Source organism: Camelina sativa, chromosome 3, assembly GCF_030686135.1.
Source record: "Camelina sativa cultivar CO46 ecotype springtype chromosome 3, ASM3068613v1".
NCBI lineage: Eukaryota > Viridiplantae > Streptophyta > Magnoliopsida > Brassicales > Brassicaceae > Camelina > Camelina sativa.
Window position 1 is genome coordinate 1,770,298 of NC_141882.1, and position 16,231 is coordinate 1,786,528.

At 36.7% G+C, this 16,231-nt stretch overlaps 5 protein-coding genes across 10 annotated transcripts; 1 reads left to right on the forward strand and 4 right to left on the reverse strand.

The window, feature by feature from the left end:
* Positions 1-29: 29 nt before the first annotated feature.
* On the reverse strand, positions 30-3,050 carry LOC104762788 (uncharacterized). 3 transcript variants are annotated; one of them, XM_019243285.2, is made up of 11 exons: positions 2,886-3,050; positions 2,336-2,469; positions 2,131-2,209; positions 1,976-2,043; positions 1,727-1,828; positions 1,548-1,637; positions 1,100-1,174; positions 978-1,010; positions 808-885; positions 636-692; positions 30-398 (listed from the first exon to the last, which is right to left on the reverse strand). In XM_019243285.2, exons 1-11 carry the CDS (start codon positions 2,938-2,940, stop codon positions 195-197), a joined length of 975 nt encoding a protein of 324 aa, XP_019098830.1. In that variant the 5' UTR covers positions 2,941-3,050; the 3' UTR covers positions 30-194. The 3 variants fall into 3 exon arrangements, with proteins under 3 accessions (XP_019098830.1, XP_019098831.1, XP_010484459.1); XM_019243286.2 differs by having other exon boundaries at positions 622-692; XM_010486157.3 differs by having other exon boundaries at positions 522-692.
* Positions 3,051-3,219: 169 nt separating this feature from the next.
* On the forward strand, positions 3,220-5,842 carry LOC104762793 (putative BPI/LBP family protein At1g04970). 3 transcript variants are annotated; one of them, XM_010486180.2, is made up of 6 exons: positions 3,220-3,751; positions 4,122-4,261; positions 4,340-4,688; positions 4,850-5,098; positions 5,223-5,348; positions 5,462-5,842. In XM_010486180.2, the coding sequence occupies exons 1-6, from the start codon at positions 3,344-3,346 to the stop codon at positions 5,687-5,689; spliced, it is 1,500 nt and encodes a 499-aa protein (XP_010484482.1). In that variant the 5' UTR covers positions 3,220-3,343; the 3' UTR covers positions 5,690-5,842. The 3 variants fall into 3 exon arrangements, 2 of the variants coding, with proteins under 2 accessions (XP_010484482.1, XP_087364049.1); XM_087507923.1 differs by having other exon boundaries at positions 3,228-3,751; positions 4,090-4,261; XR_015594923.1 differs by having other exon boundaries at positions 3,264-3,751; positions 4,854-5,098.
* LOC104762809 (protein disulfide-isomerase like 2-2) lies at positions 5,819-8,520 on the reverse strand. The gene is made up of 9 exons (XM_010486201.3): positions 8,154-8,520; positions 7,843-8,001; positions 7,641-7,754; positions 7,328-7,503; positions 7,127-7,226; positions 6,826-7,002; positions 6,586-6,731; positions 6,327-6,473; positions 5,819-6,212 (listed from the first exon to the last, which is right to left on the reverse strand). Exons 1-9 carry the CDS (start codon positions 8,283-8,285, stop codon positions 6,026-6,028), a joined length of 1,338 nt encoding a protein of 445 aa, XP_010484503.2. The 5' UTR covers positions 8,286-8,520; the 3' UTR covers positions 5,819-6,025.
* On the reverse strand, positions 8,515-10,550 carry LOC104762817 (uncharacterized). Its single transcript, XM_010486214.3, has 5 exons — positions 10,204-10,550; positions 9,955-10,027; positions 9,654-9,718; positions 9,127-9,236; positions 8,515-9,038 (listed from the first exon to the last, which is right to left on the reverse strand). Exons 1-5 carry the CDS (start codon positions 10,318-10,320, stop codon positions 8,801-8,803), a joined length of 603 nt encoding a protein of 200 aa, XP_010484516.1. The 5' UTR covers positions 10,321-10,550; the 3' UTR covers positions 8,515-8,800.
* A 321-nt stretch (positions 10,551-10,871) lies between these two features.
* LOC104762827 (zinc finger CCCH domain-containing protein 3) lies at positions 10,872-13,919 on the reverse strand. Of its 2 annotated transcripts, none has more exons than XM_010486221.3 (7): positions 13,301-13,919; positions 12,873-13,030; positions 12,681-12,740; positions 12,239-12,355; positions 11,894-12,163; positions 11,532-11,777; positions 10,872-11,421 (listed from the first exon to the last, which is right to left on the reverse strand). In XM_010486221.3, the coding sequence occupies exons 1-7, from the start codon at positions 13,374-13,376 to the stop codon at positions 11,146-11,148; spliced, it is 1,203 nt and encodes a 400-aa protein (XP_010484523.1). In that variant the 5' UTR covers positions 13,377-13,919; the 3' UTR covers positions 10,872-11,145. The 2 variants fall into 2 exon arrangements, with proteins under 2 accessions (XP_010484523.1, XP_087364051.1); XM_087507925.1 differs by having other exon boundaries at positions 12,549-12,740; positions 13,301-13,647.
* Between the last annotated feature and the right edge of the window lie 2,312 nt (positions 13,920-16,231).

Genomic DNA, 16,231 nt, shown 5'->3' on the forward strand with positions numbered 1-16,231 from the left:
AAAATAATTAGGGCAAAACAAATTGTTGATGGATGCAATAACATGTGTTACTTACTTAGTGGAAATTTTCTTTTCTTCTTTTGTACATTAAAAAAAAAAATTGCCACTCCCAGTAAGTATATCAGAGAACTTGGGAGTTGGTTGGGACGAATATATATAAGCAATATTGTTTGTATATCAAGCAAAAATAATATTCAGGATAGCCCTGGAACATCCCTTGCCCAAGATATTCCACCCGGAAACACTCTATTAACTCTTGTTCTTGCCGCGGGTGCGGTTGCGGGTGCGGCTTTTGTTTTTTCCTCCACTGGTTTCGCCATCACGGTTATTTCTTTCGCCAATACCGGCTTGTGTATTACGTTTGCAGCCTCTTTGCCTTCCGTCAGAAACCGCAGACCCTGGAGTTTCAAATACTTTTTTAAGTTTTCAAAGCCAAAGCAACAGCATGAGATAAACAAATAACAGCTACTACAAGTGTTTCCAGGTTCCATTTTATTCAAATGAGGTTGATGAGAGACTGCCTTAAATTCAAGACCAATGGTCTTGTTGATTTTTTTTCACACTTTTCTGCATCGGTAGAAGTAGAATGGAAATGCGGATTCAAATGATGAAAAACGGTACTGTAGCATTCTTAACGAGAGAGAATTATTAGTAGATGGTTTTGCATCGATAGGTAATCTGGCACCAACATCCTAAAACCAAAAAGCCAGAAACAAGATTTTTTTTAACAATCAGGCCTATAATTACGTGAAAACAAAAAATATAAAGTAAGGCAACGTTTCTTTTACTTTGCAAGTTAACACTCACCTGAAAGACTTTAGTGCTTGTGCTGTCTTTAACGCCTGCAACTTGGCATAGATGCCATAGTCCCGAGAGGGTCACATCCTAAAATTTTTAGCAAAAACTAAATGTTTAAGATCAACTAGTTTTAAGAAACTTGATAGCATGAACTGGCTTAATGGTTGTAGACAACTTACTTGTTTGCTTTCAAGACTTTCAATCTTCCCTTCCTACGAAAGTAAAAAAGATATTAAGCCCCTTTAAGGTAAAGTGAGTCTTCTCTGAAATTTGCAGATTAGAGGGCAAAGATGAAACTTACTATTCCAGAAATCATTTCATTCAGTTGCTTAAAATCAAACCCTATTTGAGAAATGCTGGATTTCATCTCAGTTACCTGCATTGAATTAAGATTCCTCGTGAACAAGTCATTGATGGAATAACTCGCGAAAATAAGAATCAAACTGTAATTTGAAAGCAACTACTGCGTAATCAAAATTACAACTACATGAAGTCAAGAACACATGTATAAAATTGAGCTACTTAACCTTGAAAAATCATAGCAAACCCTAGCCAGGAATCTATAGTGTATGTGAAGAAAAACAGTTCAGGCACAAAGAGATCGGAAGCTTATAAATAAATACTCTACAATATTTTGGAAATCTTAATATTCTTCAAGTCCAGACGAATGTGTAATTGTCATAATCTGAAGTCTAGGAAAAATTAAAGCTATCAATACATGAAACTGAGAAATAAAATATGTTTCTTACATCACTTAAGATCATTTTAGATGTCTCGTTCTGCTCTTCCAACTTCCAATCCAAGGTCGCTAGCTTCTTAGAAAGGTGTTTCTTAGTTGACTGCGTAAACAAATGCATCGAGTCAAAAACCCCACACAAGAAGATAAAATTATATAACGAAGGAATGCTTCAAAGGATTATTTGTTCACCGCTAATGTGTCCGACAAATCCTCTAGTTGTTTCGAAACAGAGGCAACCGCATCAGCCATATTTTTCTTTGTCACAAACATTGCATCAGAAAATGACCAGCCCTGCAATGTAGAAAGAAAGGAGTAAGAAGTGGGTAAACGTTAGAAGTCAATGATATATAGTGCATTGATAAAACTACATGTTACAAACTACAAGAAAAGATACTTGGAACATAAAAAAAAGAAGAGAGATTTTCAAAAGATAAGCACCTTCCACCACATGTAGCAGTACCCCATAGCTCCAACGGCAGCCGCTGGAACCAGGTAAGATGCATAGCCTACTTCAGCAAAAGCAAAAAATTAATCTCTGTTTCTCATAAAAATTAAACATATTTGAAACATATTTTCCGAAAGTAGATTATCACTAGAGTTTGAATCTCCATTAAAGATGGTAACTGGATTGGTCATAGTTAGTTCCTTGATCTCGTTTGCAAGCTGCCGAATCTGGTAATTAGGAAACAACAAAAAGAAATATGTCACTAAGAAGAGGGTCCAGCATTGGGCCTAATGGTTACAAGAAACACATGAATTATTTTCTATTTGGATTGTATATTGCTTAAATGGCAAAACCTGAGCAGCTAGGAGTGCACCGTCATATTTATATGGAGTGCTTTCAACTCCTTCAGCCCCCTTGAGTAAGTCTTGAAGCTGGGCTATTAGGTCAGACAACCTCCCATGTCTCAATATGATCGAACCAGATACACCTTGAACATGAAAACATAACCACCCAAGTATTAATATACATGAATCCTTAGTGTAGAAAGGTCATTGATGGAACATCCAAGCTAGAATAATTATAAATCATATGTGAATACTCAGTAAGAACCCTGAGGAAACTAACAAGACAAAGATAAGTTGTTGTAACATAAAATTAAATCAAAAGCTGTATCTACCATCAAAACTACACTTAACAATTGAAGCTATAAACAAAAATTAGTTCAATGGCAAATTAGAAATTCTAGTGATGCATCAAATTGTCACAACTTACAACCTAAATCTTTAAAAACTGTAGAAAATTTTCCATAGATTATACAGAGTCAAAGCAACACGAATAGAAAGAATCGAATTCATTACTAGCAAAAAAACATAATTAAACAATCACGCATAGTGAGAAAGAGACCTGCGCCGAGTAGGATAAGGACCTTAGAGGTTTGAACACCAGCTTGCACCGCCATGGATTCCGGTTAAAAGCTAAAAAGATCGGCGGCCTTCTCTTGTCGATTAAAAATAATTCTCTGTTCCGTGACACAAAGCCAAGCCACCATAAGAGACGGTTTACGACACCCTTTTGCCCTTTAGACCTCAGCTTTCGTTTTATTTGTCCAGAAAAATAATTACTTTTCACAATTTATGTTTTAACCCCACAACTTCTGATTTTAATCAGATTACCCCCCCCCACACGAGGCAATGCAAATCGAATGACTAAGGTTATTTTAGTCATTTCGTAATAATCCAAATCATTACGCAACTTGCTTGACACTACTCACCTTCTTGTCTTGTGTGTGTGCAAACCTGTTCTTCTTCTTCATCGAATAAATCAAAAAAAAAAAAAAAAAAAAAAAACTTGAAATTTCCGCCATGGATGTTGGACGAAGCTTACTCTTTCTTCTGTTAACAAGTTTCTTCTTATTGCCTTCACATTCACAGAGCAGCGATTCGTTCACATCGGTTCTCGTGTCTCAGAACGGACTCGATTTCGTCAAAAACCTTCTAGTCAACAAAGCAATCGCGTCGATCATACCTCTCCAGATCCCCAGGATTGAGAAATATATGCGAATCCCGTTCCTTGGAGGAATCGATGTCGTCGTCTCCAATCTCACGATTTACGAGCTTGATGTCGCGTCGTCTTATGTTAAGCTTGGTGATACTGGTGTTGTCATCCTCGCTTCCGGGACGACTTGTAATTTGAGTATGAATTGGCATTATTCTTACAGTACTTGGTTTCCTCCTATTGAAATCTCTGATCAGGGGATCGCATCTGTTCAGGTGATTTTTGATCATGTTTACTAATAATCTTTAGTTCAGATGATGTAGAAAGTGTTCTAATTGAAGCAAAAGCAAAGTCAAGTCCTAGTTTTTATTGCAGATTTTGGTGAATTTTTGTGGGTTTTGTGTTTGTTTTGAATCAGTTGTGCGGTTTCCTTGGTACTTCATCCATATAGGAGTCTCAAGATTCAATTTTTTTCTCCTAATTCACTTTCAAATTTTTTGGAACATAGTTGCATATGGGAATCGGAGGGGACTTGCTCTCTGTGTTACCATTTCCATATCTTGTTTTAGTTTGGTTTGTTGCTTTGCTCATTTTTTATATCTGTTTTACAAAGGGAATTTGCTGATTCTGGCCTTCTCCGGTAAGGTTGAAGGCATGGAAATCGGGCTTTCTTTAGGCTTAAAGAGTGATGAAGGAGGCTTAAAACTTTCTCTTTCGGAATGTGGATGCCATGTGAATAACATAAACATTGAATTGGAAGGAGGAGCATCATGGTTTTATCAGGGGTATGGAAATTATGATTGAAAGTACTATGGCTGTTGGTTGGTTTTCATTTTAACTTTATTTCCTTCTCTGCGATTCAGGATGGTTAATGCATTTAAAGACCAAATTGGGTCAAGTGTGGAAAGTACGATTGCCAAGAAACTAACTGAAGGAGTATCAGACCTTGATTCATTCCTACAAAGCCTTCCAAAGGAAATCCCAGTGGATGATAAAGCTGCACTTAATGTCACCTTCACCACTGATCCTATATTGAAAGATTCATCCATCACTTTTGAGATTGATGGTTTGTTCAACAAAAGAAAAACGAATCAAGTCTTGAAGTCCTTCAGAGAGTCTGTATCTTCGGTTATCTGCCCTGGAAGTTCTAAAATGCTCGGAATCTCTGTGGATGAAGCTGTCTTTAACTCTGCTGCAGCTTTGTACTACAATGTAAGTTCATAAGTCTTTTGGTTTCTCGTGTATTATATAATCAACCAGATATAATGCTCTTGATAAATCTGCTCCATATGTTATGAATACATATCTGTAACAATATTACTATTTTCCACTGTTGTTTCTGATATGTGGATGTTTACTCTTGCCATATTTAGGCAGAATTTATGCAATGGGTTGTGGATAAAATACCAGAGCAGTCTCTTTTAAACACTGCTAAGTGGAGGTTCATCATTCCACAACTATACAAGAAGTACCCAAACCAGGATATGAATCTCAACATCAGTTTGTCTTCACCTCCACTTGTAAAGATATCAGAGCAATACGTTGGAGCCAATGTTAATGCAGACCTGGTAATCAATGTTCTAGACGCAAACCAAGTAATACCAGTAGCATGCATCTCCTTGGTGAGTCCTCTAATGACACAAAGTTGCATATATTTTGTTCTAGATACTTACTATAAACAAATTTGCAGTGAACTATATTTATCTTAGTTGACCAGTAGATGATCCACTGTTTCCTTTGCTGCAGGTGATCCGGGGATCTGGTGCTCTCAAAGTCATGGGTAATAACCTTGGAGGCAGCGTAAGTTTACAAGATTTCTCCATGACTTTGAAATGGAGCAACATTGGAAATCTCCACCTGCATCTTCTTCAGGTAAAACCATCATGTCAAGTGTTTAAAGCACTCACTCATCTGTTTGACTCATAAAGATTTCATTCATTCTTAACATTTACACGTGTCTCTTTATCTTGTTCCGATCTTTGTAGCCAATAGTGTGGACTGTTATACAAACAGTGTTTGTGCCATATGCAAATGACCATCTAGAAAAGGGATTCCCTTTGCCCATAATCCATGGATTCACTCTTCAGAATACGGAAATCATCTGCTCAAGCTCTGAAATCACAGTTTGCAGTGATGTCGCTTACTTGGATTCATCCCAGCTGCCTCAGTCACATCTGAGTCTACCAGGATCCATGCCTTGGAAAACAAAGTAGTTGTAGTTTACAATTGGCCGCTTCAGTGTTGCTACTGGTATGATATACGGACCAGTAGCAAACAAAGCTTTGTATACTACGTTTATGTTCACGTTGACTAAACTGTGTATGCTGTACTTCTGTATAAAATAAATAAAATAATCTTTGTAATTACTATAGTTAAAATCCGGCTATGGTAATTAATTGTTCAAAGTCATATCAAAGCTGAACGATTCACAAAGTCTGTATCTATACCGAAGCCAAAAGTGCATACTCTGTTCCAACTATTTGAACTGGGACATTTTAACAGTCTTTTAAAACGCCAAAACCGCACCAATGAGGTGAAAGAGAAGTTAATTACAAGTCGTCCTTGGACTCAGTGGAGGCAGCTTCATCATTTCCCATGAGTTCTTTAAGTGAGAATTCATCTGCATCAACTAGCTCTCCATCTTTACCATCCCAAGCTTCTGTCTTCACTATCTCCATTGTTCCATCAATAGGTAAATTCCCTTTTCCTCCTTTTGCAGCTTCCTTTACGAATTCTCTGATAACACAAATAAGAAAAAGACCCCTTTTGAGCTTGCTACCGAAACAATAATATGCATGGACCATTGGTTTTGTTGTACAGGATAGAGAGGAAGACAAAAGATACACTTACTTGATGTGTTTGACCTCAAAACCACTTTTAAGTGGAGCATAGGCTCCTTTCTTTGCGTTTAAGGCTACCATTGCTGGATAACCATATCCTCCAACACCAACACGCTTCTCCAAATCAGGTTGATTCCCAGCAGCCACCCACACAAAGCTGTAAACACAACCAAATTCGAACATTTGTGCAATTTCTCCAAAAACAAAGTAACTGACAGCTGGAATATGATGATAGTAACAAAGAGAAAAGAGATGTGTTCTAAGCTCACCTGTAAGGATCCCTCTTAAACTTCTCTGCAACTGATAATAACATCTCTAGATACTTGTTTCTTCCTTCAGCTTTTGAGTCCAGAATGTCAGGTAAGAAAGAAACAAAGCAAATAGCAGCAGAACCACACTTCTCTTCCATGACATCCTATTCAATCAGGACAGAACAAGGAGTGTCAATGGCTTAAGTTGGAGACAAATAGAAAACAATGCTAGGGAACAGTCACAGATTCGAACAGTACCGGCCCAGTTAGTTCAGTTACTTCAACAGGTCCAACATTGGATTCTAGCTGTTCCAGAGCAAAAGATTCTATTGCTGATGCAGATCTAGCACCCTCATAAGGTACTGGGCTGCTTTTGTCTGCACCAAAGACCAGGATAGTGGGGAATCCTTGCACTTTGAATCTGCTCTTTATCGACTGCAATACATAAAACCTTGTCAGGACTCATCGGGGCCAAGATGAAAACAAGCGTTTGATGATAAGAAGCTGATGAGTGATGTCAATTCATACTTGAGAGAAAATGGCTAACTATAGTGATTACCTGCTCAACATCACAATTTACATGACCTAGTTTGACCTTCTCCTTCAACTTTTTTGCAGCCTTTTTCCACTCAGGAGCTAGCTTCTTGCAGTGTCCACACCTTGAAGGATAATCAGAAAAAATATGGTTTTCCAGTTTTAGATATTGGAAAGAAGATTAAAGAGGCGTGAACAGCTCAAGAGTCAATATGCCACTACTTACCAAGGTGCAAAAAACTCCACAATCCAAAGTTCTTTGCTTTCAATAACCAACTCATCAAAATTGCTAGAGTTTAGCTCCACTGAGGCGCTAGGCTCAGATTTCTTCTCACTGGATCCTCCTCCATTTTTGGTGCCAGTTGTCTTACCATCCAAACGATTTTTCAACAGCGCCTTTATCTGTAAAATAACAATATATTCATCTGAATCATGTACAAGAGCTTGGAGGAGAATAATATCGATCCGTTATTTCATTTATTCAATAGCTTCAACAACACCATGTAATCAAGTGTCAGCAAGAACATGCCACAACAAACCTGCTTAATAGCAAATTGAGCAATGGATTTAGCATCCCTTGCTCCTTGGTAATCAATTGGAGGCTTCCCGGGAACAAATACTTTAATGGTTGGGAAACCCCTCACACCATAATCCTGGGGGAGACAGCATATTTATCGTCAACCATTGGCAATCACATAGCCCAAAAAAACAGAAAAGCACAACTCAAAAATAAACACAAACCTGAGAGACAGACTTGTGGGCGTCAGCATCAATGGCTGCCACAGTAGCAATACCTTTCAAAGTATTAGCAACTTTCTCCCAAGTTGGTGTTAGAGATTTACAGTGACCACACCATGGCGCAAAGAACTCTACCAAAACGACACCATTTGAATTAAGAACCTGCCAACCATTTCCAAGAAGAATATTACACGAAAAAAAACAGCATCAATACATGCTCTCGTAGTTTTCAAGGGATCCAACAGTATTAAAAAATCAGACGTAAGCTGAATCTACTATACAGCAAAACGAAATCATATAAATCACAGCCAAACCTTAGGCTTGAAGTTAGAAGGAGTGAGTTGAACCACTGGCGAAGAAGATCCATAGAGAGCATTGCCGATATCGAAAAAGACAAACAACACAGAGAAAATTGTAAACAACGTTAATGCTGTTGATTTGTACATTTTTCTTTCTTTCTCCCAAAATTAAAAAGTTGACTCTTCTGTAGTTCTTTAGGAGTTAGGACACAACAGAACTTAACACATTATCTACGTGGAGTTACGTGTACGCACCAATGATGTTGTTACACGTCAGCACACTCTCTCCTACCTCTTACTTACCTCTGTTTTTGTATTCTGTTCATAAACAGAGGGATCCTCCTCCAATTTTAGTGCCACTTATGGAGTCAAATTATAACACAAATCTATTTTGATTTTCGAATTTTTAGTTTTGCACAACAACCAAAAAAAAAAAAGGATACAGTATCTCAATTTCCTCACTACATGGAACAAAAATGACAGAAGAGAGCCTTTTGGTTTCATGACAAAACCGATGTGTGATTTATATTAACGTTAAGAATAGTCGTTCGTTGTTCCGATCAACTAGACAACTAATGCTTTAGATTGTTTACTCCCCTTTGGTCTCCTGAACAAACAATTGACAGATTTTTTCTTGCATTCTTGCAGGTTATTTCGATATTTCAACCTGCAGTTTCTGGCGCCTTCAAAGCATTTTCAGGCGTCTTCAAAGCATTTTCTGTTGTTTTGCTCTGTCTTGGGAATGGTCGTCTGAGGAACTTTGTCGTTGGCCAAGCTCGTGGTTTTATTCTCCCTAATAACTTCCATTCTCTCGGCTTTAACTGCCCGGCCAATCTCATTTGCTCCCTTCTAAACTTCCTATTTGCATACCATATCCCGCCTCGCCAACCCAAGCCATACCTGAAAAAACCAGACGGAAAATATTAACGAAAAAACCTGACACAACATCAAACTTGTCAACCTAACAACGGTCTTTGTGGAAACAAACCCGAGGATCAAAGTAGTTCCAGCGGTGGCAATTGTTGTAGTGAACCTGGAACCAACTGGATCAACAAGTTTCTTCAGTTCTCCTCGTTCCAACTCTTGGGTGCTTTTCATCTGGCATGAGAAAAAACACAAACATTTCAAGTGACAGACTGAGACACAATAGAGCAACTAAGGATCATAAACGTACAAAAACAAAACACTAAATGTTTTAAAGGGTAAAATAGTAGACCGCATAGTATTTGCAACAATAAATTATAAGCGGAAAAACTTAGAAAGCAGGTTTGACATATTCAGACAATTACATTACATGTTCATTCTAAAACTGATCAATAACTATACACTATAGTAGGAAGCACAAAGTAATTTGCAAGAGTTTCCACAGAAGAGCAGCTATATGATTCCAACTATGCAAGCAGGTATAACTAAACAACTATGTAAGTACAGTGATATGTATATGTGCAGTAAATTTTTGGCAAACAAGTTTTAACAGCGAGAAAAATCTTGGCAAGTGAGGGACCTAACACTAACCGCGTTCTCAATGGACTCCAGTCTCTGATTGATTCTATTTTCATTGTAGTGGCGTAACGAGTATCCTGCACAATCATTCATCCACTGATTAGCAACTCGGTCAAACACAATTCATGAATTGAATGAAACTAGAAGTGTCAACATCCAAAATCTGAAATCACTTCACTAAGTCATTGTTCACCTTGTTGAAAGGTGTTCAATTCAGACAGTGAACTTGAACATTCAAATTTGCCGTAAGAATAAATGATTGCATGAGAATTTGATGATAAAAGTAAGCAAATAATGAATAAAAAAAACTCACCAATCCAAGCCGTAGCAACAGATGCAATGGAAGTCCCAACTGTAAAGACGACCCTGTGCCTCTCGAACAAGTCCTAAGATATTTAAACGAACTCCATCAAAAAAGATGATACATATAGACATTTTAACCGAAGAAACTCTGATGAATGAAACATTCAATAATCTGAATTCGATATAAAAATTGGAACTTTTCCAACGAAAAGAGAAAAAAAGAGGCAAAGAGAAGAGAGAAAGGGAATGAACGGATCACCTTGGTGTGGAGATAGGAATCCTGGACAGCGACCAATGAATTTAGGGCTTTTTTCTTCAGGTGAGGCACAACTGCGGAACCCAGAATCGATGTACCTCGGCCTCTCAGCCGATTCATGATTTTACCCTGATGCAGGCTGAAGAAAAAACTCGGGACTGACTCGATCGATTCGGCGGGGAGCAGATTTAGATTCTATGGTTGCGTGTGCCCAAATCGTCGGGGACAAAGGGAAGAGATTCTCCCCCACGCAAAGGACGAAGCTTTACCCCCTCTCAGATTTTTCTCCGACAAAAAAGCCTTAAAATAACCCTTTTTCAGTTTTCAACTCTTTTTAATTTGGAATGTTCAAATGAAATTGACTAATCAATAATAATAATAAAAAAAAATGAAAAAGGATGTAAAATCTGAATATATCTAAACATAACTCATGTGCATAATTCAGACTTATACTAATTCTTTCCTAATTACATGTAATCTTATCAACTTATCAAAATTTTAAAAGTTGTTAATGTAGTACATTTGTCATAACTGATAGTTTCAACTTTCAATTAACACTTGAGAATAACAAAATACAAAAATAGCAGAAGAGTTTGAACATCCTATATTGTTAACAACTTACTTTAGACTTCTATCATTAATAAAAGAGCTCGGTGTGACTTGTGGGTCTATTTTCTCCGATGTAAAATATATTAACAGAGTCAAAAACAGAAGAGTTTTAACATCCTATATTGTTTTCAGAGCCATGGCCATCATCTCCAAAGAAAAAGAAGCCAAAATAAATGAAAAAAAAAAGAGAAACACTTTTCGCCACCCTTTCTCTTCCACAAAAAAAAAAAAAAATTAACAGAGAGAAAGAGAGATCACTGAGATCTTAAGAAGCCTGAATGGGGGTGGTTCAGCCATATCGCTGATGAGCAATGCTGTGATCATGATGAATCATGCTTATGTTGATGACGACTTCTCAGACAAATCATGTACTTCTGAGTTATTCAATTGTTCAGAATCATAGTCCGGTTTACCATTAGAGAGAGACTTTGAATCAGAGCGGCTTGGCGGTGGTGAGATCCTGTGATGGGTTAAGACAGGTGAAGCATATGGAGTAGCCAGAGACGAAGACATGGTCAAGCCGGGATATGGCAGCACCGGGTGGTCGAATTTGCAATTTGGTCCGAACTTGCAGAATCCATAGGACCTGAAGTTGCCACAAGCTGGTTGTCCCTGGATAGCCAAAAAGCAGAACAGTGGCTCATTAGTACGTATGATCTGTCAGATACCACATCTTTTTGTAACCAAAAAAAGCTCTTCGATCAGTTGAGCAATAGACTTACAGGTCTCGCTGGAAGAACAAAAGGGTTTATAAGACTTGGTGGTGGTGGTGAAATCCTTACTCCGGGGTGATTGTATTTGCAATCGTCTCCGTATTTACATGTCCCGGTGTTCATAAAAAACCTACATTCTGGTCGATCAGAACTTTCAGGCAAACCACGGTTCAATGCCATAGCCACGGGCACAGATGCACTAGAACCAGAGTAATAAGGTTGGTTCTTCACATTATACATGGGGTTAGGTGCAGCCTGCAACATAACAAAAACTCATAACATGTGATATCAATAGTAAGAGTTTCTGAAGGGAAGTCAAATTTGCTACAAGCAGAATTAATCCGTTATTGGCAGCTTCTATTCAGACTCACCATGTAAGTGCCCCAGCCTTGGGGAGGGAAAAGGCCTTGAGAGGGTGATATCATGATTGGAACATAGGACTGAGGAACTTGTGGACGAGGCAAAGTTCCATATGTAGACATCATTGTTAATCCACTAGCATATTGTAAACCTGTAGAAGGTAAGCTAGGCATTCCATATGCAGTAGAATGTCCATTATCAGGTTGAGGATGGTGGAATCTGCAAGCAACTCCGAATCTGCAAGTTCCCGTTCGCAGGTAATATGGACATGGCTTCTCACCCTGGAGAAGAAACTCAAGTTAATCTTCCACATTCAGTAAAATAAAATAAGATAAAAGCAACCGCTACGAAATTACCTGACGCATTGGTAAACCAATAACATTGAACAATACAGGTTCTGCACCATTCCTGTCCTTTGGGTGATGATATTTACAAGTTGAACCGTACTTACAAGCTCCTGTCTTCAGAAAATACTAAAAACGAAATTGAAAAGAAAGTTGTTTAGTAAACATCTTTGAGGGAAAGTAAACAATTCAGTTCATTTTCTTATCTTTCAAATCAAGGAAAGACTAAAACCAGACAAGAGGAAAATGTTCTGCAGTGAATTCAATGTAGATTCTTGTTACCTCTTAAAGCAAAGTAATAAACAAGAATAAGTTCTCTTACTTTAGCAAGATGGACGAGAAGCTTAAGTCTAAACAAATTCTCGTTTCCTTTATTACTCTCTAGTCTCTACAATGCAGTAATCCAAACAACAACCATTCGAATTAATCAAGAAGTTGTCCCAAGAGAGTGCACCTCACAATCGGGCTGTCCAATTCTCTCCGGGAGCGCCTCCTTGTAATAAGCATTATTACCCTATCAAGATGTTTTCAAAGCAATAACAAGAAGCCATGAGGCAAAATACTAAAAAAACAAGAGGAAAAATTGCAAACGTAGACTCAGTCAAAATAGATAGATTAATAATTGTGTGTTCTGTCTCTCTCTCACCTGTGGAAGATTGGTAGGATGATTGTAACGGCAACTGCTTCCATAGCCACACAGACCAGTTCTTAAATAAAATTGGCAATCTTTTTCACCGGGACGATCCGGATACGGATTCGATTCGGCCACGCCATCATCATTTACTTTCATCTTCTTAAAGGCATCTACAAGATCATCATACCAACAACAGCAAGAAGAAAGTCATCAGATGATTTTTGATAAATCTCCAAACTTGGATCACTAGGATATTAAAAAGCAAACAGAAACGTAAACAAAAACTCATAAAGAGATCAATAAAATTATCAAAAATGCTAAAGAAACTTTTGTTGAAATCACAATGAGAGTTATTAACGATGATCTCTTGAAAGGCATTACGGAAAAAAAAAAAACGGGATCATATAATAAGTCAGATCTCTGAAAGATAAGGAACTAACCTTCGATATTAAAGTCGGAAGATCGAATCGAGACAAGAGAGCTTTGAACAAGCTGAGTGTCTGACATGGGTCGCATGTAAGACGATGATCACGATGAACAAAAAATCACAGATGAAGTGTTACGATCATCGAAAGAAACAAACTTTTGTTATGCTTTTTTTTTTTTTTTCTGGGTAAGAAATGACACCACAAGGGAAGAAGAACAGAGAGGTAGATAGATAGAAGAAAAAAAAAAAAAAAAAAAGATTCAATTTTTTTCCACAAAGAGATCGCTGGTTGGAACAGATCCAGTGGGGAAATTTAAATGCTAAAAATGGATTTCCCAAATGTAAGTAAATTTGCTTCCTTTTCACACTATTTGTTAGTTTGTGTATTTATTTCTTGCTGCCCATAGAGAGAGACTCTTCTTGCTTAAGAGAGGAGATATTTTTTTCTTGAGAGGAAAATTTTCGGATCTTTGTATTTTGTATTTTCCCTTTTTTTTTTTTCTATCTTCCGATGTCTTCTGTGTGTTTTCCAATGTGAAAAAGGAAAGAAAATTAATTAAAGAGTGCCAAGTAAGTAAGCAAAAGTAATGAGAGCGAGAGAGAGAGATAGTCTTCTTTTGCCCTCTTCTCTCTCTCCTCGTGTACGGGGGGGGTTAATGAAGTCTGCATGTACACGAAATGACATTAGTGTCCCTGCATTCTCTATCTATCTATCTGTTTGACCCTTCCAAATACTACTACTTTTCCACGTTAGTCAACAACAAAAATAAACAAAAAAAAAAAAAAAAAAAAAGTTATAAAAAAAAACAGTAAAAGGAAAAAAAATATCATATCTTTGACTCTCCTTTTTTTTATAGTTTCCTATGACTTCAAGTTTCCGCATCATTCATTCTCTCTCTTCCTCTTTTTCGTCGGTTGCTCCGAAAAATGGGCCTTGTAGGGTAAATGAATACTACTGGGTCTGTTTTGCACAATCTTACGTTTTCTGAAATCGACCATGTATGACTTGCACTGGGCTAATGTCCAGTATGTTGGGCTTTTTTCTTATTAAAAAAAAAACTGCCTCTTTTTTTTTATGTAATGAAATCATGATGTTCTACAACATGATGTATTTGAAAGAAAAATTCTGATAACCATGTTACATTTCCGAAGTGCAAATAATATTATGTTTCGAAAATATATAACAAAATAATTTTTATTTCAACGAAAAAAATAGAATAAAAATTGTTTTTACTATTTTTGTTTCCACTGAAATATTTCCTTTGTTTAATATGTTAACCTATACGATTGATGGTAAAACACCTTAAAATTTTGAAGTGAGAACTATTGTCAATTTTAACAGTTATTAGTTGATAAGTTTTCGAACTGATCGTATTAAACTAAAATATCAGACATAATAAATAAAACCTATGGACCAATAATATGTCTAGCAATGTGGGGCCAAGAGAAAGAAGTCACGACTTTGATCATCGATAAAATAGTTCATATGCATATTGAACAAAACAAAATATGAAATCTCCATCATATGGAAAACACGACAATAATTGATGAATTTTTTTGAGTCAAAATCGGTGACTTAGATGCATGCAGAGCTAAATTAACAACTCCCAAACAATGTCAATTGAAAATGTGCCGACTACTCAGTCTCTCGTGAACGGTTTTCTAATTGTGTTGTTTCATTGTTTGTTAATTCAAAGGTCATCCTTTTGCATTTTGATACGCAACTTCTGAATGGGGCATTGGTATCGAGGCCGATCACGTACGCATATATATGTCAAATATTAAAATTATGTAACCAAATAATTTAAATTTTATAAAAATAAACGAGACATACTGATTCTGTTGATGACGTTCGTCCATTCGTTATAACTTAAAACAGTGGTATATCAATCATGAATCATGCGTCGTCGTTATGACTTAATTATCTCAATTGTTCCAAAATGTTCTCTGAGTTTTATACTATATAATAATATCATTCTTGTCGAAATCATGAAAACCAGGAAGAGAGAATATCCATGAACCATGCATATATTTAGCCATTGAAATCATGAACCATGCATGCAGATAGAGACATTTTTTTTTTTTTTTTGAATCAGATTTCAGATAGAAACATTCTTACTAGGTACACAAATTCTACAAAATTGATCACTTCATCTCTGCTACAATATTGTGCCCCAAATAAGAAAACATGAACGATCGATATTCAGTTTTGAAGTCTTAAACTAAAAAGTAAAAAGTGTTACTAGAATATACAACATGAACCTGGATAGTTTAATTATATGCGACTGGCTCTAATTGCAATAAAATTAACTAGAACTATTTTCAATAGTTAAAACAGATTTACAAAAAAAAAAAAAAAATTGAAGGCAATATGATATTTTGGAAATCGAAAACAAATTCTCAGAACTATGATATTTATTTTTCCGTACGTTCTTTTTAGGGTAAGTCCTTTTGACGGCATCAAAAAGGCTTTCGTACGTGGCGGAGTGCTCGCGGCGCAAATAAATCCTTGAGAGAGTTCAGAATCACAAAGGGTATATTCCTTGGAATGTACCTTTTTTTTGTTTTTCTTTGAGAAAATAAATTATTTGGTGCATTTTGTATTTTTCTGGAGTATTTTATCCAATTAAAGTCCAGTGTAGGACATCAAAAAAGAAATTATGTCTATTAGCTAGTTTATTATTTTAGAGAAGAAAAGTGTAATGTGGAAGACAAAGAGATGTAACGTGGATTCTAATAATGTATTTGTCGTCATGTGGTTTCTTTTCGCATTATTTCGTTTTTTTTTTGTTATGTTAATAGACAATAACACATCTAATTAATTATACTTCCATCGTAAACTTTATACATTCCTTAAATCTAATATAAAAGGTGCGTTTATGACTGCCACATGACTCAGATTAGTGATGATCGTTCGTCGCACTTTGCAGAGGAGAGACTCTTT